Genomic DNA, 23,983 nt, shown 5'->3' with positions numbered 1-23,983 from the left:
CATACTGCTAATTGATTTCCTGCCACGTAGAACAACTACAAATGCAGAAGCCTACTGTAAAACTCTATGTAAGTTATGGCGTGCCATTCAAAATCAGTAATGTGGGTGGCTGACCAACAGTGTCGTGCTGTGCTGCGCAATAATGCACGTCCACATGTTGTGGGTCCAACACTTGATTTACTGAGAACATTTGAATGGGAAATTTACAATCACCTACCATATAGTTCAGACTTAGCTTCTTCTGATAACCATTTGTTGAGGAAATTGAAAGCATTTTTGAGTGGTAAGCAATTCATGGGTGACAATGAACTTAAAAATGCTGTTAATCAGTGGCTAAATGGATTGGCAGCAGAAGAATATGACGAGGGTATATTGAAGCAGGTGTATCGCTACGATAAATGTCTTAATTCATGTGGCAATTATATAGAGAAGTAGTATAAGGTATGTAGCTTAAAAAAAATAAAAAATATTTATAAAGTTTACAGAATTTTTTTTACAATGAAACGGTCTTTACTTTACAGATAACCTGTCGTACTTTCTGATATCTTAATATTTTTAGAGATACCTCTGCTGCACTCTTATAGCTGTAAACATTCTGAAACTTAAAGTCTGAAAGTCAAATCAACATTTGGCCATGTTTACCAAAAACTGTCTTATTGGATTAAAGAAACATAGGGTGGAAATATTTGAAGATGCTAGTATTTTTGTTAAGGAAATATTATGAAGTGGTTTTTACTACTGAAGTCAGGAGCAAAATTATTGGAACTGCAAGAAGCAATAAGAGCACTTGACGGGACAAGATCTTGAAATCATCACGTCTGCAGATGACAGAAATGTACAAAGAAAAAACTGAAGAGGAATATCACAGGTAAAGTAAAACTGAAGAAATAATCACAGGACTTGCTAAGTGCAGAATTACATTAAAACTAAGCATTAAAATTAACTTTCATTTTTGGGAATGTGATTGGAATCTCATATCAATTCACCATTTTTATGGCTCCTAGCACATACATAAAATTAAAATGGAAAACAAACAAGTTCATTATAACAATAATTTAGACAAATATGGACTTTCTATTTTGTAACAATGATACAAATGAATGACTGGTTATAATATTATAATACATATGCTGAATGTATTGTACAGTCTAAGACTTTTTAATAAATAAATAATGCAATTTAATCAAAATAGAGTAAAATAATAACATATATGATATACAGTCAATTAATATTAAATTATATCTGAAAGAAAAGTGAAGTAAAATGTAAATGTATTAAAGAATGTTTAAACATTTTTTATTATTATTGTTCAGATAATCTAAGTGTAAGTTTAAGTGTAAGACTGTCATTCTTGTATTCATAACTACGTTATGACTGTTCCATGCAAACCCCACCAAGTTTGCATTTGGCAATTCACATGATCCCCTCACTGAAAGCACATCGATCAACTTTAAAAATGCAAAATCACATACAATAAAACTAATGGATCATTAATAATACCCTAGGTATTAACGATAGTATGAATCTATAACACTATTTGCTTGCAAAATTTATGTATTAACTACATTATTACAAATTACCTGATATAATCTATCCCTACTAAACTAAGACAAATGTAAAATTGGAAAAAAAAATTAATAATTCTTACCAACACTTTAGCTTGTTTTAATACCGTGTAACCATCACATCCACTGTATAAGTAGCTTTTTGTTGCCAATTTATACGATTGTGTTGGTATAAGATATTCATCTCCAATTCGAACAAGAGTAGGATCAACACGACTACCGGGTGGCATTGTTGAATCAAAACCAAAACCGATTCCAGCAACTTGAGGAAACCTTCCTTCAAGTTTAGGATACTGTGACACGGCATTTTCTAATGCTACTAGAATTTCAGACCCTATAAAAAAAACAACATAAAACAGATTTTGAGTTAACTCAAGCCTAAAATAAAATGGACTAAAAGTAACTGAACTCGACAAAGATGCATTTAAGTTGAGTTTAATTAAACTCAACAGAACACTTAATTGAAAAATCCAGATTAATTTATTAAAAGTAATCATAGAGTATCTAATAAAAGCTCTAGGATTACTTTTTACAAAACATGTTTGAAAAAAACAGTAGCAAAATTCTTCCTTCAAACTAATTTCTTAATATACATATTCAGTAAATGCACAGTCTCTCCTCTATATGATGTACAGACTGACTCCCTTTATTACTTTTTTCCTAATTTGAACTGAGGAATCAATAAGAGCAGTAATATGAGGCCCTTCTGGACTCTTAGAATGAACACAGAAAGGAAATCAAGGCATTACCTATGTTGATATGCTGATTTTGATATTGTGAAACTTAAGAAGCACAACATGGGTGGGGTGTCAACAAATTCATATGGCTCACCCTACAGTCTACACTGATTGGGTAGGGTTATCATAAATATCTATCAGACATGATTCTCTTAAAACATATCATGAATACCACTGTCTTATATTTTGTATGCAGTAAGATATTTTTATCATATAAATTCATTTTTCTTCTTTAATGAATTTTTTTTCTACGGTATTATCATCGTTTAGTCTATGAATGGATTAAAAAAAATTACATTTGTTATAAAATTAGAAAAATCACATTACTTTGTCAAATTTTTTCATGCAATTGAATTATACAATTAGTGTTTGTTCTAAACTCAGTGGCCAGGTGATAAGTCTTTTCTGAAAATTTAAACTAATTTAAATTTTTACAGTATGAATGTAAATTTGTTAATTTGCATTTAGTTTAAAATTTACAATCTATAATTGCAAAAATTTTCAAATTTCTTTATTTCAGAAACATTATTTACTTCAAAAATTTCTATATATTTTTAGACATGTTTTTTTGTCAGGTGCTCAGCAACATTAGATGTTTTTATTTTTTTCTGCATTTCCTCATGTGATCTAAAAATCCTGTTTTAAAATAAATGTTAGCTTTTCCTACGTAACTGTATTCACATCAGCCATATTTTATTTTATAAATACCACAATTATTATACTTATAATTTAAATTAAATTAGTTATAATTTAAATTATAAGTATATAATAAATATTTTATAACATGATCTATATGTCACTAAAATGCTTTTTACTATAGATTCATATTACTAATCTTTCAACTCTTTTATTTATGAAACCACAAACAGCAACATTTTACTGTCTTATTTTTTCCTTTACCGGCAGCACTGTACCATTGAGTTTGTGAGCATATTCTCTGTAATAGTGAATTGTTTATAAACATTATATACAGCAAAATCAAAATATATTATTTACTGAAAAAATAGAAAATGAATTGATTGATAAAGTACGAATGTCTTTCTTTTTTTTTATGTTGAGGATTCATTGATATATATATATATATATATATATATATATTATGTATCTATATCTATACATAATAATAGATTATTTGAGTAGTGTATGTACTGAAATAATCTATTAGGAAAATATAGGAGTAAAACTTTTGTCAAATCCCTCTCAGGTAGGCTCAGAAAGAAACATATATAAAGAGAGCTTTAGAATACAGTCATGTAGTTTTGGAAAAATATTTGAATACTTTGTGTGCATAATATTTATATTTTCTGACTTGCTTGTAATCTAACAAATTCATTCAGTGAAAGAAAAAGAAAGAAAGAGAGAGATATTTATATACCTAGCAGTTAGGTCATGAGAAGGTGATGGTAATGTTGATCTCTTGTCTCTTTCATGAGCAGAGATTTACATTGTATAGTTTTTTCAGTGCTATTTTTGAGCTGGTAGTAGAGTGTGTACCTTCCCCAGTTTCACAATCTTACTGTCTGAGAACTGTTACAACGGTTTTGCGTCCTTATTGTTAAGATGATTCATACCCCTTTTCATGGGGATTCAGATATTTTGGCACAGGATTTGTTCGAGCACCCGCCTCATCACAGTGGAAAGATTGGCATCGACTCCTGGTCGCAAGACCCTGTTACGAGCAAAGGGGCCTTTACCCTTAGTCCTGCTCGCACTCTTTTAGAGCGGGGGCCATATTCTGTAACCATGTGTTGATCTTTGATTTCAGGCATTTGATCCAGTAGCACCGAATAGGTGCAAAGAGTGATAGGAGAATACAGAAGGTCTCCAGCTGCCCATGGCTTGTTTCGGAGTCGTCACGCTTGTGCACAATATCTTTAATAGAAGGAATACAGCGAGCATTTTGTTTGTATAATACGGTTAGGTTTAGGCATCTCTGACCATGGCAGATGTTGGTGAGGTAGGTAAGAATCCTAGCCAGAGGACGGGGGCCGGAGCTTTTTCCTTCTATCTCCTCGAACACTAGTTCTGACAACGATAGTTCAGAAGTAGATATAGGGATGACCACCCGGGAGTGTATGAACCCACTTATTGAAGAGTTTTTGCAAGCCGGAGGCAGGCCTGGCAATTCTGCTCCATTGGCCAGTGATGTTTTGGCAGAACTGGGTGGTTTGTCTTCCCATTTAGCTAATCCCAAATGTACTAGTGCAGCTATCAAGAAGAGATTATTGCCTCAGCTCGAATTCTTCTGAGAAGCTTTCACAGCTCTCGTCCAGAGTTTTGAAAATCTTGCCTCAAAGCCTAAAGAAATAAACATAGCTCAGAAACCAGCTGGGGCCCTGATGCAATCATGTAGGTATGCTAAGGTGGTCAGGGGCAGACATGAAACCAGCTAGTCCTTTAAGAAACCTGAGGTTGCATTTGTTAATAGGGTGGAGGACTCGATTGTGTCCAGTAGTCAGCTGAAAAAAGACCTCCAGGTTGCCCTTTGAGGTGACCGGAAGGGTCTTAAAATCAGGAACATTAAAGAGACCGGAAAGGGATTAGTTGTGGTAGCGAAGGAGACAGAGACCATTCAGGCAATTAGAGATTCCAAGGTGGTTAAGTGATTGAATGTGAAAATAGACCTGAAGAGAACACACAGGCCCCATATTATAGTCTACGATATTGACCATAACCTGACTGACAAAGATGTCTTGTCCCTCATTAGGGAACAGAACACTGACTTGGATGAAGCCACCTTCCAGCAGGACTGCAGGTTGGTCTTTAAAACAGGTAGACGTCATACCAAGAAATAACACTGAGTCTTTGAAGTAAGTTCTGGTCTCTTTAAAAAATTTACGTCCACAGGACGACTATTTATTGATTTAGGGTCTGGTTGACTAAAAGAATATGTGGATGTCCAAAGATGTTTCAAGTGCTGCAGATATGGTCACAGAGCTAAATTTTGTAAGTTTGCCTTGGTGTGTGCCCATTGTGGTGAGGAGGGTCACAAATGTGACGATTGTTTGCATAGGTCTGAGGCTCCGGCCTGTGCTAACTGTAAAAGGTTGCATAAGAATTAGATCACCCAGTTGTTAGTAAGACGTGTGGCTGTTACATAAGGGCTGTTTCATTGTACTTTAATTCCTTAGATGGTTAGGGTCGGTGAACTAAATGCTCAAGGTGCTTATGTAGTCCTGGTTGAGTTAGGTGAGACTGTAGAGAGATGGAGCCTCGATGTTGTCCTTCTGCACCACCAATATATAATTAGGGGTGATCTGCCAGGCTTTCACAGCTGGAAAAAGTTTTGCGTAGGGCATACCTGTATGTCTGCTATTCTGTGCAGGAAGTCGCTTGATAATGTTTTTATACGGCAGGTTTCTGACGCGCATCATGTTGTGGTCAAACTTGCCATTCACAGACAGAAGCTTATAGATGTTAGTTCATATTTCCAACACAGGGATCCCAGTGAGGAACACCTAATGAAGTGGGATAGGATCCTTCATATTGTGGGTAATGGTCCAATCCTAATTGGTGCTAATGTTAATGTGAAGTCGCTTTTCTGGTGCAGTGGGTTCACTGATAATAGCAGTGGCCTAATTGACAGCTTCATCGCGCAGCACAATTTTGAGGTCTTTAATGTACAGATCAGTTGACCACTTTCATCAGTACTTAATGGACGAAGGGTCTTTTCAGGTACAAATATTGACATCACCATTGGTGGGGTCCTTGACTGGTCTGTGGTTGACGACTGTTCTAGCGATTATCGAGGGTACTTCCTGAATAGGAGGGCAGACTGGCCAAAATTCTCCTCTTTGTTGGAGTCCAGACTGGAGATTTTTTCTCAAGACCTTGACAGCCTGCCATTAAATGTCCTGGCAGAAAATTTCACTTCTGCCGTGATAGTGGCGGCTGAAGCTGCCATTCCTAGAAGCACTGGTCAGGAATGTATATCTGGTTGGTGGTCTTGGAATCTGACAGCAATGAAGCAGTCTGTGAACCGACTCAGAAGGGCTGTGCAACAAGAGGGTGATTTCAATTGGTGTTCGGCCCTAACTGCAGAGCGAGGGATAGATACTTTCATAGCATTAAGTCCTCCAACCGTATATCCTGGGCTCCTTCATTCAGGAGCAAGGGAATAGAGACCTTTGGAGTGTTGAGTATAGAGCCCTTGGACATAAGGGCAGGAAAAATGTCCTCCTGTCAGCTTTGTCAACCCGTGAGGGTGTGGTAATTGATAAGGACCATGTCCTTAACATTTTGCTGAATGATTTGCTCCCAGATGACACTATGGTGGGTGAGGTTTCATAACACCAGCGTGTCAGGCAGGAAGTCATGATTTTCAAGACCGACATGCAATCTTCTGAGATCACTAAGGCGGATGTGTGCCACGTGATCTGTAGCATGGCACTGCACAACGTCCCTGGATATGACTGTATCACAGTGGAGCTCCTAGTTCGAGTGCTTACAGTAGTCCTTGGTTTTCTAATTAGAATATATAATAGGTTGCTCTTCGCTGGCCACTTTCCAGCATGTGGAAGAATGGAGACTTGGTGTTGTTATATGGCAACAAAGATCCTACTGTTAGTTCGTCTTATCATCCACTAACGCTCTTGCCCTTGATTGGCAAGATTTTGAGAAGGTCCTATATTTCCGTATTAATGTTAGATTGGCCACTGATCATTTGCTAATGGACAACCAGTATGCTTTTTGACCAGACAAAAGCACTGAGGATGCCATACTAAAGGTGATGGATATAGCTTTTTCTAGTCCATGTAAATACATATTAGGGATTTTTTTGGACATATCCAGGGCATTTAACAACTTATGGTGGCCCTCTGCCCTGTTTCAAATGCAAAGCATAAGTGTACACGAAATGAACTAGAAATGCTCTCAAATTATTTCAGCTATTGAACCATGTCCCTGCATGATGGCAGCTTTAGTAAGACAGTGCTTTGATTACCTTTCTTAGGATCATAGAATTTGATTTGATGTTGTGTTTAAGGTTGCCATGAGGTTGTCATGTTATCGCTTATGTTGATGAGCAGCTGCAATTGATTCAAGGGGATTCATGTAACGAAGTAGAATCCCAAGCTTCAAGTGCTTGTGAGACACTCCGACTGTGGAGTCTTCAACATAAGATGATTTTCAGCCCAGAGAAAACTACAATGATGTTGCTTAAAGGCCGATTGCTTCCTAACGAATCCAGGTTCGGATGGCTGGTCTCACCATTCAGTACGTTATGGCTCAAAAATACCTGGGTGTTATCCTTGATGAGAATTTTCGGTTCAAGGAACATCTACAGTAAGTAGCAATAAAGGCCGCTGATGCTTTTTATGGAATCCATAGTCATTCATCCCGATTGGGGGTTGTATTACCGTATCATGCGAATCCTTTACAAAGGTGTCAGCGAAGCTACTATGCTGTATGCTGTGCCTGTCTGGGCTCACCGCATGGCTTTTAGGTATTGCGCGGACATTTTGCTGTGAGCCCAGCGACTCCTCTTGCTGGCAATTATAGGTAATTATAGAACAGACTCATGGGAGGCAGCCTGTGTTATAGCCGGAGTCAAACCAATAGATATCATGGATAATGAGCATAAGGAACGCTACACTTACAAGGTAAATAACCTATTGACGTCCGAACGAAAGCAGGAGATTGAAGACCGGGACCTTGCGTCTTGGCAGGTCAGATGGGATGAATCCCCCACAGGTTGCTACACACATGGTATATTTCCTATAGTGTCTGATTGAGGTGCAATTGGATGGATCTCCCCCAATCAGTATATCACTCAGTTTCTTTCTGAGCATGGTGCCTTGCAGGCAAGTTTGGCTAGGTTTCATTCGGTGGATTTGAGTCAATACCCAGATTGTGGGACTGATGATACAGTGGACCATGTCCTCTACGTCTGTCTCCAATACTAGGTTGAACATACACGAGCTGTTAGAGAACTTAGAGATTTCTGGATCTCCATATTACTGGATGATCCATGAGAAATGGTCTATAGTGGCTGATTTTCTTTGCGCCCTTGTGGTGTGTAGGTCTGCAGAGGGAGTTTAATCAAGGTACTCGATTGTGGTAGGATCACAGGTGGCTAGGGTTCTGGCTTAGGCATTGGATTGGTTGGAGGTAGGCTCATTGGCATCGTGCCGGGTTTTATTGGTATTGTTTGTGATTTGTTGTGTGGCTTCCACTGGTGGGGATGGCCATGCTGCCAGGGTATGTTAACCTGTGCGACCAGAGGCGTGGCTTCCCTCAACTGGTGGCGGTTGTGATCATGACTTGGTAATGCCATGCGAGACATCATGATGGAACCGGGTCTCCTGCGTGGACCAGAATGAGGTTGCATTCCCCTTGTAGGTGACCTAAATTGGTCAACTTAATTGGGTGTAGGTCTGAATTTCTATGTTGCGTAAAACATAATTTTGATTGGTATGGGTGTAGCACTGATTTAAATTTAAACTCATTCGTTCTCTAAGGCGTTCACAGTCACGAACGGTGTTGTCAAATCTTTATTAGGCACGGGGTTCATGCTTCCGCGGTTTCAGTTAGTTAGTTTGAGGGAATCATGTTAGGCTAGATATGAAGATGTCCATTTGATGCCTACATGAAGACAAAATTTGATTTGCATTTTACTGATGCAAATGTCTGCGGAGGCATTTACATCAGTAGCATCCCAACCGAGGCCTGGCTGATGACTGTGAAATGTAATCAGTTAGAGGGTCTAAAGACGACCTCTGGTAAAGCCCCTGGTAAAGGACTTGGAATGAAGGAAGTAGTGTGGCAACCAGTAACGTCACAAGGAGGGTGTCTTCCCCCTACAGGATTGTGATGATGGTAATGTTATCAATTATATATAATTATTTATTGTCAATTAACACAGAAAAACATATTTAATATAATCATTAACTGCACTAAAAATTAAAAAAGAAAAGTAAATACAGAAATTAATAAAAATACCAAATTAAAATAATCATATTGAACATATAAATAAATTAAAACAAAAAAATTAAGTAAAGTATACATATGTACGAGGGTGGTTCGGAAAGTTTGCGACCTAAGAAAGAAAACAAAATTATTCACCAAATTTTTTTTATATTTCAACTAGTCACCTTTTAAAGTAATACACTTAGTCCATTGCTTTTCCAGCTTATTTATTCCTTCAGTAAAATACAATTTCTCAAGTGCTGCAAAACAGACATCCATCTCAGGTACAACTTCATCATTTGGGGCAAATCTTCGCTCACCAAGCCATTTCTTCAAATTCAAGAACAGGAAATAACTACTCAGAGTTAAATCTGGCAAATATTATGGTGCATGTGGAAGCAATTCGAAACGGAGTTTGTGAATTTTGGCATGACATGTACGCAGGTACTGTCGAGGTGAAAAAGCACTTTTTTCTTGCCTAAATGTGGATATTTGGTCTTAACAACCTCCTTCAACTCCTCCAACAATGCTGCGTAATATTTTCTGGTGATTGTTTTTCCTTTTTCCAAATAGTCTATGAGCATCACACCATGAACATCCCAAAAAACAGTGGCAATGACTTTTTCTGCTGATCAAACACTTTTTGCCTTCTTTGGAGCACTTCCACCGGTTTCAACCCACTGTTTGTACTGTTGCATCTCTGTTTCATCTCATAGCTGTAATAATGAATTTACATTTCATCAGCAGCAATGAAAAATCTCAAAAATTCAGCTTAATTACAGTTGAACACGTCCAAACACTGCTGAGAAATGTTCATTCATGTGCATTTCAGATCAACCGTTAACAAACATGGCACCCGTCACGCTGATAGCTTTCTCATACCCAAATGCTCATGTAAGATGTTGTCAGTATGGTCTACTGATATTTTTGCAAGCTTGTGTATCTTCAATCGTCAATCTTTTAATACTGCATTGTGGGTTTTTGTGACGTTTTCATCAATTGTGGTGGTTGCAGGGCGTCCTGAACGCTCATCATCAAAGATGGAGGTTCAACAGAGTTTGAATTCAGCTGCCCACTTTTTTACCATCAAAAACAATGGAGAAGATTAAGATTCATTTAATGTTGAATCTAACCTCTTTTTATATATGTCAGGTTTAAATGCTTCACAACGAAATATTTTATTACTGTTTGAATTTCGATTTTATCCATTTTGCAAAAAACAACACTCATCTACTACCTCTTAACCACAACCAGTAAATAACTGAGAAGACATGTTGTAAATTGTTTAGTATGCCATCTAACAGATATTACATAACTAGAAATCGCCATTTGGACTTACTAGTGATATCGCTGTATCAGGCCGTGAACTTTCTGAACCGCCCTCGTATTCACCTGTAATCAACATCAATTACTGAAGTAATAGCAGTACAGTACAATAAAAATAATATAATAAAAGTACTCGCATAATAAATAAAATAAAAATGAACTCGGAGAAAACACAGTATTTAGTGGAATAACAGACGATCCATTACTGTCCTTTTGAAGGCACCAACTGCTGTATTGATAATTGAAGAAATGAGTTCCAGAAAGTAAAAATAATGTCAGTCTAAGTTTAATGTGTCAAAACCAACAGGAAGTACACTAGACACCTCTGTGATGAATTGATAATATACATGAAATTTAGGTAGATAATCAGAACTGACTATTATAACAAGACTATATCAACATGGTAGTAAGCCTATTATAAGGATATAACACACTTCCAAGGTCATAAAATACCTCCTCCATTAATTAGATTTCAATCATCCTATTAATAAAAAGCACTGTATCGTGAATATCACATCGTGCATAAATTCATATAACTGAGGAGTTCAACATCCTCTACAATTATTCAGTTTGCTCCATTAAATCATTCCATATTATTAATAATAATCAGAGTGAATAATTAATAACATGATGCAGAATTGTCAACAAAAAAAAAACCAGAAATCTATCTTAAAAATAATCTTGAGAGATGTTATCTGCATACTGTTGGATGGAAGAATAAGACAGTTGATTAGGAACTGCAATTTAAAAACAATAAAAAAAACCAAAACAGATCTAGAAGTATCCTCTCTTTATTCCTAATCTTTCTAAGTTCTCTTGTAATTAGAAAGAAAATATATACACTGAATAAACAGGATTTCTTACTTTATTTTACATAGTTAGTCTCTGGTTCAATTCCTACAAAGGTTCTGTCATTTTTTTGCTCATAATTTTCCTTATTAAAACAGATGTAGAAGCATATTAAGGCTATACCAATAAAATGAAGAAAAAAATTCTTAAATAAATATAGTGTTGGCAATTTATAAACAAGGTCTGTTCAGAAAATAACCAAACATTTTTAATTATGTATCAACAGAGATCTTTAATGATATATGGTTGGCAGCATTGTGTTCCTTCCACTGATCCACATGTTCTTGGATTGTTGATATCACGTTTAGCGATTCTCTTTTACGTTACTGTTATTTGAGTGGAACGTGTATAAGTGTTGGTAGTGATTTTTATAACGTGCAATTTTCAGGAGAAACAGTACAACATACAACTTTGCATTATACTGGGAAAAACTTTCTCGGAAACACTTCAACATTTGAAACAATCTTATGGAGATGATGCTCTGGGTTGTACGTAACATTACAAACGGTTTAAAAGTTGTCAGTCAACTGAAAATGACCCTCAACCAGGAAGGCCTTCGACTTAAACTGATAACACCCACCCTCAGAAAATCAACGATCTGGTGTGTGCAAATCACCAATTGACTGTCAGAACTTGCAGAAGAGGTTAGCATCTCAATTGGATCATGCTGGCATTTTGAATGAAAAATTAAATATGCAATTGACAAAAATTGAACATTTTGCAGCAAAGTTTGTTCCTCGTTTGATGACCGAACAGCAGAAAGAACACTTAGTGAACATTTGTCAGCAACTTCTTGAACAAGCCAATGGCGATGAAACATTCATGCAAAGGACCATAACAGGAGATGAAAGCTGCAAATAATGTAAATGGCGGCAACATTGAGACAAAAATTCAATCATCTCAATGGACTGGCAAATGATCTCCATGCCCCAAGAAAGCACATCAGTCTCAATCCAATATCAAAGTGATGCTTTATGTTTTTTTTTTTTGATTTACGGAATTGTGCATTTTGAATTCTTGCCTCAAGATAAATCAGTGAACTGTGCATACTATCAAGGCATTTTACAGCATTTATGTGAAAAAATCTGCAAAAAAAGACCAGAGTTCTGGCAAGATAGCTCATGGTTCCTTCACTGCAACAATGCGCCACACACTCAATTTTGTCAATTTATCAGTTTTGTGCCAAAAATCAAATGAAAAATCAGTTTTGTCCCTCAACCTCCCTACTCACCAAACCTGGCTCCTTGCAATTTTTTCCTATTTCCAAAATTAAAATCAGTGACGAAAGAATGCAGTGGACTATTGATGACATTAAAACAAATTCATCACAGACCTTATAGGCCATTTAAAATTAAGCTATCCAGGATTGCTTTGCAAAGTGAAAACACCACTGGGAAAAGTGTGTGAATATGGGAGGGGAGTACTTTGAAGAGATCAAGGACTGATAATCTGTAAAATTAATAATAACGATAATAAAAAAATTAATAATAAAAAATAAAGTTATTTTCATAACAAACCTTGTATGATAGAAACTATGTTACTATAAAAATGAACTGGTGTTATTTTTAATATACATAACATATATTAAAGCAAACATAAATGGGTTTTTCTTGTTTTGGTCTGCTTTCTAATCTGTTAGGGGAGTGACTTTTGCAAGAGGAAGCAGAATAAATGAATATGGCTAAATTTCTTTTACATATTTTGATATGACACATCATAAATACTATTTTAAATAATTTCTACCATATGTTATTTTTTACGCAATAAGAGCAACATAACTTTTGACATTGTGTTCTATTAGGAATTAACCATCAACAATATTTTTACACTGATATGTTCAAGAATAATGTAGGAATTCTGTTTATTCAGCTTGTATTTATGCTATTTATTAACTCCTAATAAAATACCTGGAACGAGAGAGCATTATTAGGTAAGTAATCGAATATACCGAAAATACAGTGGATTCTGGATAATCAAACACCTTCAGGACTGGGACTATTTGATTCTATTAAGTGGCTGGCTCTATTAAGTGATATTAACAAAAAATGAGGAAGTATACACAAATACAGTACAGTACATACTAATTATTTAATACTAAAGTTTTATTATTCAGAATTTTATTTCTAATACATTGTTAAAGTTACATACCCAACATTATGAAATTGTTTTTTGTTGTAGTCTTACAAAATTAACAAAAAACAAAGCCAGGTAAACAAAACAGAAGTAAAAATCAAAAAAATGAGTAACAATTATGATCAATAAGATAAAAAATATATGCTTTAATATCTCTTTTGTTAAACTTCTTCTTTGTTAATATTCTTCTACTTTGCTGTCATTCCCTTTCATTAACTGGTGATCTACAAATGTGGAACAGGACTTGCAGTTCTGAGTTTCCTTCAGTCTCTTCTTGCATAAAATACTGCTGAAGTCCGTCAAGGAATTTTTTTTAATCTTGCATAGATACCCATTTGACTTCAGATTCATCTTCAACTCAAACTAGTTTTTTTTTTTTCTAAAAAGACAGGATGAAGTTTTATCTTTTCGATTATTTTGACATTGCTGGTTTTATTTTTATCATAGCATTCTATGTTTTTGTTGATTTTTAAAAACTCTTTAAAATTTTGAACCTACTGCTGCAAAAATCTGTTAATATCATCTTCTACCTTAACTATTTCAGCATCATTGTTGGCAAAGCAATTTTGATTGTGCTACTTTTTTACTTATTCCTAACAGCTATGTACTGAATTACCTGCAACAAACTGATATGTGCACTGACATCTTTACCCACAAAGGAAGAAGTCAACACATTTTCTTCAATTTCTTGTAAAATTTAGCTTACAAGTTTACTTTAATAAATAAATTTTTAATCTTTTATTGTTCCAAAGTCAAGTGGATGAATTAAACTTTTATTTGGATGTAAAAACTCAGTCTGAATGTTCTGTAAATCCAAGGATGCCTATCACAGTTGTCAAAAAGCAGAAAAACCTTTCTTGATTTTTGCTCTAACCCATCATCCCAACTATTCAGAAAACTAACACTCATCCAAAACTTTTAATTAAAATAATAATGCAAAGGCAAACTCTATTCTAATCTGCTTAACTCATTGTGGTTTACCAGCTTTACCATTAACAATAAGATTTAATTTGTCACTACAGACAAATTCATGCAACAAAGCAAAGTGATCCAATCCATTGGTTTTTTGAGACAGATTATCCCGTTTTGTCTGCATTATAGACACATTCGGGTGAATATTTCTGAATTATTCCAGTCAGTTTAGAACTCTTCCATGATTTGGCACTATCAGCATTAGTGCTTGATATTTCACTATGAGCTTTTTTAAATTTTATTTAACACCTGCAATTCCACTGCGACAGCCAACACTGTAACAATAAAATATAGCGTTCCAATTTTTTGCTAACTCTTCCGCATTTAGTTTCAGATAGAATCACTGATACTTACACCTCACTAGGAGCAGAGGCAAACCATTCTTTTAAGCTTCCTAAATGAGTGGGTCCTTCCCATCCCATTACCTTTTTTGAGAAGTTCCTTCTCTTTCATGTTTGTTAGATCATACGCTGAAAAAGTTTTCTTGTTGTAAAATCCAAGCTATTGTCATTTTTGATGCTCAGAGTAGCTGTGTAAGATTATGCTAACTAGTGTTTGGTGGGTGCCAAAGTCATGTATTTCCATGGCATGGTGATGAATTGGATGATAACTTATAAACACAAACTGTTAATGAAACTAAAACTTAAAAAGGAAAAGATAAGCAAAAATTATAAGGAAAATTAACTGAATACCCAAAACAATACAATACCAAACACAATAAACAAAGAATTAAAACACTGTTTGCTTTGTCATAGATTTATGACGTCATTTAAAGTCACAAATCTGTTGTGACTTTACCATTTACCATTTACGCGCCCATACCACTCCAACCCAACATAACATTTAAGGGTTCAGTTTTCAATATATTCTAATACTTTCTTATTAAAGAAAATATTTAATTTCAGAAATTAGTAAATATATATATATATAGACTAAATAAGAAATGGTAAACTGTAAACATACAATAAAATTACACAAAAAAAAATTAGGTACTACCTGTGACTTCCAGCAGTACAAGGGGATCTCTCATCGGAATCAAATTAACAAGATCTCCAAGAGTGAATGGACCTGCTGGATGAATTCTATCTGAACGAAATGTGCCTGCATTAATAATAACTAATTCTGCACCAGTTGCAGCTAATACCACATCACAAATCCAATTACCAAGGTTACTTTCTTGCCTTCTAATTGTCTCAAATCGTCCATCCAAAGGAACAGAGAATGTACCCAGAAGCTCTGTCATGCGATTTTCCATTACACCTGTAAAAATAAAATTAGTTCAACAATGTTGAACATGACAAGATTTAACACAACACATATCATATGGATGTATCAAAAACTCTAATGTAACTACCAAACTAATGTAAGGATTAAATCACACTAATTTTCCAAGAAATATGTGATATTTTCATATAAATGCGATTCTTGATGGAGTGCAATGATCATGTATAAATTGTAGAAACAATGATTTTAGGTCAAGGAGTGCTAACTTAATAAAATAAAGTTTAAAAATTCACTATAGGCAGGGTGAAACCATTATTTTGAAATAAGTTATGTGAATATGTTTGTTACGTGCACATATCGATTCACTGGTATACAAAATCTGATTTATTTTTTGTCCCAGAAATGAAAATCGGTGAAACTAATAGCATTTTTCATACTGAATTCAAATATGGTTTCAGAATTAGTCTATCATATAAGCATTTTTAGAGACAACTATTTTAATTTTACAACATTAGGTATTTAAAAGGCATTCTTAGTATGATTTACCTAAAAAGTAGTAATTTTTTATTTCCTACAATACTTTACATCATGAACAACACTAAAAAGACTTTAAAGAACCCTAAAGAGATGCAAAGTCTCTTCAGAGTATTAATAGTCTTTAGGGTCAACAATATTCAGCCAGCATGCTTGAACACAATTTGCCCTGATACTATTTTTCCATATCCAAAATATCCTGATGGAACCATTCACCATTTTCATCACCAACTGCTCCTAGATTTGGTGGAAAGAAATTCAAATGGAAGTCCAAGAAGTGAATCTTCATTGACATGTTATATCCCATGATTTTATAAAATTTTAAATGATCATCCACTATTTCTTTGTAATTTTTGGATTTAAAGTTTCCTAAAAAGTTCTGGTAACTGCTCTTAAAAGACCTCCATGCAGATTTCTCCACCTCATTTAACATACTATCATTGTCACCTTTAAATAAATCTCTAATTTGAAGTTCTACAAAGATCCCTTCTTTGAGTTTTACTTCACTGATCTTTGGAAACTTATTTTCTAAAAACCCAAATTCAAGCTCACTTCGATCCATTGTTTCATAAAGTTTTTCATAAGCTCGACTTATATATAGAGTGGAGATAAAAAAAAAACTTTTTTGAATCAATAAGTAGTGCGTTAACAACATTAATCTTTCCTGGAGTTAATCCTGTTCAGTTTGGCCAATCTTACTGATTTTTTTTGGTCTGCTGTCCCAATCACAAAGAAAACAGTATTTGGTAAAACCAAATTGAAGTCCTAGCAACATACAAGTTACTTTCAAGTCACTACAGATATTTCACTGATATTCTTCACACTTTATTCTATCTAGCAGAAGTTTCATGTTCACATAAGTCTCTCTCATATCCATAGCGTAAGCTAGTGTCACTGATGAAAATTCATTCCCAATGCGCAGAAGCATGGCTTTGACTAGCTTTAGATAAATCAATAAACAAACACCACTCCTCTATTTTGTACTTATAACCAAATGATTCCATTATAGACAAAACATTATTACAATAATCAAGTTCTTCAAACACAAAGAAATTTTTGAATCATTATGCCTATTTCTAAAAAATGCACTTTTGTTTCGTGGTGGAGGAGGTTCCAATCATTTAATCATAAGCATAAAAGTTCTGCTTCCTTTTTTGATAAATTCAGATCAATTGAGATCATTGAGGTCCCCTTTTGTTAATAAATGTGGTTCACCAGATGAACACAAAGCTTCAGAGTTTAGATCAAACCTTACATCGTCATTATCCTCCACCAAATCTTTGTGTTGTTGATCACCACTAAGTATGATATTTTATGATGCTTTAGGCACAGGCAGTTCTTCACTAGAGCTTATGAGCTTTAGAGGCCTATGAGCTATAGGCCTCATGGCAGATGGTAGATTGGGTATGAAATAGTATACTTTGATTTTGAACTAATGCCCACAATATTAATCAGATAAAAGTAACAATCGGTGGCATAATCTTTTGGTTCCTGCCAAATCATTGGAACAGCAAAGTTAATGTGCCAAGAACCCTTTGACCAGCTTGTACGGAATAGCTTTGATCAGCTCTGACACAAATAAATGTGAGGGGCCCAATGTTTGTCTTGGTCACCAACTTTTCAGCCAAAATAAACCTCATAACATTTTTTGATATGAAGAATAAAACTACATTACTGAAATTTAAATGTTACCTCACCACAAATGTAGCAAACGTTGATGGGAGAGGAGGTTTACACAATTTCTACACAATTTTCAAGTTCACAATATACAAACACTATAAAAAATATTCACCACACATCTTGAATTCAAAAGATGACATGTAAATTTAGAATACTTCGTAACTAAGAAATGTTTACACTAACATATATAATATCAGCATGTACACACGAAAAATGTACAGATGCCAAGAGTGAACACTGAACAAAGACTAGCTATGGCTTGAACCAGTAACTCACACATTATCAAAACAGATATTGCTTGTAACAGCTATTGCTTGTAACAGCTTTTGCTTGTAAATATTGCTTTAAACAATGATGACTTAGTCTGTAAAAAAGCCATCTTCTGACTCATTTTAGAATTTTAGATCATCCAGCATTATGACTGATTGTACTATTCTATGCCATTGCAGACCTTCCTTCATGACAAACTAATTTTTAAATGCTTAATCAATATAATTTTTTTGTATTATAAAATTATTATGCATTTATGTATTATAAATGCATAATACCATAACATAATTCATAATTTCTATAATGTACATAACACCGAACAGGGTGTAACTTGAAAACTAAGGGCGATAGAAAAATTCTGTAAACATTTTTTTAATTCACGGGGAAAAATACATATAGAAACCACTTCTACTTGCTGTAAGACAAAATTTTGTATGCCAGTGATTATTTTGTATAAGTGATGTAATGACTATGTAGAAGTTTCTGTTGAGCAACAGTCTATTTTTTGGGACTTCTATAATAATGGATTAATTCATTAATAGAGATTCACTAAATTAATAAAATAGAAAAATATTCTCACACATTTAAAAATAATTACAAGTTTGTGAATTCACTAATAGACTCTCGGAAGATATTTGATTAAAATTACTACATGGTAAATTACTTCTTATCATTAGTAACTGAACAGTTTAAGGCAATTATTGATAATATAATTCGATGATATGGAAGAAAAAATAATACAACCTTTTTACTTGTTTTAAAATTCATAATAAATATGTAATTATTAAAATTTTATGTTAAAAAAAAATTATTTAAGTACCTCCAAAAAAAGGTTTATTCTTAAAAATATATAATGAACTATTAAATTGTTAATAACATGGTTTCTATATTTTTTTATGTTTAGGTGGATTCATTTTTTTTAATAAATTATCCATGTACATAATTTTGGGTAAAAAAAAAAGCAGTGAAAATGCACTCACTTTTTCACACTATTAGTTTCTGAGACAATGAATTATATGCAGAAAATGTGTAATTAGTAAAATATTATTTTTAAAAAATGAAATAAATAAAAATAAAAAATTATGTAGGAACATGTATATATGTACAGATGCAATTACGGGAGAGATGCAATTAACCAACTCCACAAATTACAACAATAATAAAAAATTATTGAACACTTTTGATTCAAGAAATCAAAGGTTTTACTCCACAATGAACTATAGGAAAAGACTGATAAAACCAATTTATTTCAAAACCAACAATAAAAATGAAAGCACAAGTGACTGCATTTAATCACTTCAACCTTTCCTGTTAGCAACCATAAAGTACCTATAAGTATATGGAGTTATCAGATTTCAAAATTCAATGAGTCAAACCAAATTCAAACAGCAAAACCTTTAAGTTTGAAAACTCTGGTAAACCACTAAATCATTCTGATAAATTTACTTAACAGCCAGTAAATAAAGAATTTACCTGAAAATTTCTCCAATGAGGCTTCAACAGCTTCATCCTCATCAAAGGCATCAGATGTTACATTTATTTCTTCTACATCAACATTGGTATTTGATCCTGTAAAACTGATGGTAATCTTAGAAAACTGTCTGAAGTCTGTTCCACTTTTTATAACGTACTTATCATTAACCTGTCAACGAAAATCAGATATATTATCACATACTAATTTTCACAGCAGCAAATTAGAATAACAACAGAATTTAAATAAAGTACAAAAAAAAGCATCACACTTCTAGAAAATAGAAAACATCATATGTTTTATAATACCCTCTCCTGAGATAGTCTCATCAAGCATGTACCCACAGTTTATAGCTCCAAATATCACTAATGTAGGTAACATAAAAAATAAAACGCAAGTTTTGTTAATTTCAATATATGGATGTTATAAACACGAACATGTCTTAAAGATAAATTAACAACAAAGCACTTCACAAAATTGAAAGCTGTTAAATCTCCAATAAGTTACTGTCGATAAACATCAATAATGTAACAAATGTTACATTAAATCATTGATTTCTTTTGTTAGCTTAGCATCTTGTGAGAATACTTTAAAAAAATTTGATTAGCCAATTAGCTACTTAATTATTTAGTGACAACTAAATTAGTTACTCATTTAGATTATTAACAGTTTAATGGAATCCCTCTTATATTCTAATTTACAGAAACAGCAATAGGTCTACACTAAGGGTGATTAATGTGCAAGTTTTATATAAATAATTTTTGTATTAGATAGAATATTTTGTTTAAAGATTCATCTCTAAACAAAACAAATTCTAAATTTAAGAAGACCATCTGTGACTTTGTAACAGGGAGAATGTTTAAAACTTCTTTTATAATTTATATTTTATCAGTACAGCTTTAAAAGGAATACTACTGAAAAGCTTTAAAAGGTACTACTTAAAAAATGTAATTTTAGAGACTGAAATAAACACAACAAAATCATAACAATTACATAATAAAAAACCTTCCAATATAACTAAGGAAGAGAGTTGTTTAAAAAACAGTGTAGTAAGCGAAATTATTAATAACAATAGTATCCTCTCAGATTCTGATTTGAATGCATTCTTTATAGAAGAAATGAAACTACTATTAAAAAAATAGGTTAAAAAACACAAACAAAGTTTTTATTTTATTTCCTGTACCGACAAAACCTTTTGCACATCTGTTGTCCTTGTGATTCAAGAAACACACAGGATTGTTACCCCGCCAATCTCTTAACACTGAAACGGCTTTCCTGCTGTCTTCTAGGATACAACATAACATCACAGATGGAAACAAGATGGCACCTTCCCAGTTATAAAGGTAATCATTTAAGAAAGAATGAATAAATAAAGAGGGAAGAGGAAAAGAATGAACAACCTACAGATGAACTAACATGATCAGGATAGTTTGGAGTAGATTACTGCCTTGCCCAGGATCCTACGTTAATAAAAGGCCATAATTTTTAAACCTGCACAAAATTATATTTGCCAATCAAACAGAGGATACTTTTATGTTAGTTTCTTTCTTTTTCTCTTTGGCATCCAGAACCCCTGTAAGGTATTACTTCAGAGGATGAATGAGGACAATAAGTATGAATGTGAATGAAGTGTCTTGTACAGTCTCCGGTCGACCAATCCTGAGACATGTGGTTAATTGAAACCCAACTACCAAAGAAAACCAGTATCCATGATCTAGTATTCAAATACATATAAATGTATGTTACTTTGCCTTATACCATTTCTTTAAATTTATTAAATCGATGTCAAACCACAAAAAGACAAATCCTTTTAGCCATTAAAATTTTTAATATCTAAATTATTTCTGTAAAATAAACATTCTTTAAAAGATTTTGATTAATGATTAAATTCTGAATCTGAGTTCTGTAAAGGACTTTATAAACTACTATTCTGTAAAGGACTTTATAAACTACATATTAAAAATGAATTGTCAGTATATTAAATTATAAAAACAAAGAAAACTCATGTAACTATTTCTTCTAACTGTATACCATGTTGATTCATTTAGATTTTAGATAAGGGTAGGAGGTTCAATTTTACTTGTTACACTTCAGATTTTTGCACATCTCCTTAACTGAAAACAGAGTCTCTGGGCAGCTCTTGTAGGCAGATTCGTCATCCTACTGAGCCCCTACAAAAAAATAGAGTATACTTTATCCACTTTTATCAAGCAGGGTACCTTAAAAAATAAAATTCAGTAAGGTCTGAAAGCCCAAGTAGTGACATCAGTAAAGAATTAATATTGACATGTATCTGCATACAGGCTAGAAATATAACATTGAATTTTCATACTGTATTTTCTACAACTGAAAAAACTAAGAACATTCTATCACAATAACACAGCTGGATATTAAAAAGGTGTACTAAGATGTGCTGATCGGGAATTAATGGAAAATGTCCAACTCTAAGAACCTCATTTCTGTTTTAAAAGAACTCTGTACATAGGATACGTTAGATTTAGTTTATATACTTTAGATTTAGTTGAGAACTTGTGCGAAGAGTTAGTAGAGAGGGAAGACTGCAAACATTCATACTATAATTATAAGCTTACTCAAAACTCATTCCCAGAAAGGCTAGTTAATACATAAGATTTAATAGTCACAACTATATTTACAATAAAAACAAATACTGATTAAAAATTGGTTTACTAGATGACAAAAAGGATGAATCCGCTAAGCCTCTCTTAACTCTACTAAAATAAAGGGATTGTCGTTACACAGGTTGTGTTCAAATGTAAAGAATTAAGTTAAAGAACTAATTGTAAAGAAGAAGTATAAAGAATTAAGAAGGTATATAACCACTGAAGTTATATATTAAAAGCACCTTTCCAAATGTAACATAAAACAGTAATTAAAATATATTTTTAAAAATTCATAAAACAAAGAAAATTGCAGAAATCTGAGTGGAAGTGATGAAACTTATCTATACCTGCAGCCACATATTTCTGTTCCAGTAATATTCTACTACTGATTACTAAAAGTGACCTAGACAATCTTAAATATAAAAGGAATTTATAAAAGCGGATGATTCATTTAAATTTAATACTTAATTTTCTTATTGAAATGAAAAAATAAAAAAAAAATACAAAAATTAATTGTAAATAGTTTTGCATTCTAAGACGCACAATTACTTCATCCAAAACAGTGAAGATTTAACATTTGTTTTTTTTTTATATCCTAGTTTTCAAAAGTGTAATTTATCAAAAAATATATTTGAACATTAAATAAACCTACTTTTTAAAAAATTAGATGTTTTGAAAATCCCCATTTTAGGCCACACCACTGAAGTTCATGTTTATTGTTAATGCATCCAGTTTTTGAACCTCCAGAAAACCAAACACAAAATGTGTTTCTAAAATATCAGGAAATAACTTTCTCCAAAAACTGAGAGCAGAGGAATTGGCATTATGTTTAACTACTGTTTTAATTGTTATTGTTATATAAAAACTCCCAAACAGTAATTGAGCTACTGCTCTGTGATGAGGCATTTTAAACTTGAATTAGATAAATATTACACAACGAAAATTACTGCTATTAAAGATAACATTAAATAGCTCAGAGATTACAAAAGCAGGATATAATATAGCTTAAGAACAAAACAAACCATCAAAAACAGAAAACACTTGCCAAATAAACAAAATGCCCAGATGTTTATAAATTAAACTGTTCTGATTGCACAAAGTAGAACATTGGATAAGCAGGATGCAGCTTCAAATGAAGACAATAAACAACTCTGTAATATTCAGCATTTGCCACCACCTTGTACACACAAATACAGCACCAATAACAAAAATAATCTACATATACATAAAAAAAAAAGGACGACAACTTAACAAACTTAAACATGATATATATAAAACACAACACTAATATACTACTACTACCCAAAACAAAAATTGGGAAAACCAACTTCAAATCTATATTTTTTGATCACGTTCTAAATCTCAAAAGGATAGCTTATTCAAAAAATATATAATAATTTAAAAAACTGGTTATAACATTAAATTTAAATCTGGCTTAGTCTGTCATCAAAATTAACCATTTTAAATTACTTTAACCAGTAATTACAGTTAGTCATCAAGAAATAATCACTGTAAAAAAAAAACATTTTAACTGCAAAAATACAAATAAAAAGATCAATCAATATTATCAAATCACTTCAAACAGAACTTTTACTATTATTTAAGCGAAAAGTAATAAAGATAAAGTCAACTGCTAACATTAAAATCAAAACCGATATTAGTAGAATCAAATTTTAAGACAAGAAGCACAAGAAA

The 23,983-nt window shown here is 33.3% G+C and overlaps 1 protein-coding gene across 6 annotated transcripts in view; it reads right to left on the bottom strand.

Moving 5' to 3' along the window:
- LOC142331669 (mannosylglucosyl-3-phosphoglycerate phosphatase) overlaps positions 1–23,983 on the bottom strand; it is a 113,094-nt gene that overhangs the window by 20,476 nt on the left and 68,635 nt on the right. For all 6 annotated transcript variants that reach the window (XM_075377709.1, XM_075377703.1, XM_075377736.1 and 3 more), the window contains 3 exons: positions 19,670–19,838; positions 15,485–15,748; positions 1,649–1,899 (listed from right to left, as the gene is read on the bottom strand). In XM_075377709.1, coding sequence (XP_075233824.1) covers positions 1,649–1,899; positions 15,485–15,748; positions 19,670–19,838 — 684 coding nt within the window. The remainder of the gene's footprint in view (positions 1–1,648; positions 1,900–15,484; positions 15,749–19,669; positions 19,839–23,983) is intronic.

This window comes from Lycorma delicatula, chromosome 1, assembly GCF_047948215.1.
Source record: "Lycorma delicatula isolate Av1 chromosome 1, ASM4794821v1, whole genome shotgun sequence".
NCBI lineage: Eukaryota > Metazoa > Arthropoda > Insecta > Hemiptera > Fulgoridae > Lycorma > Lycorma delicatula.
The sequence above is the reverse complement of the archived record's forward strand: the minus strand, read 5'-3'. Positions and strand labels throughout refer to the sequence as shown.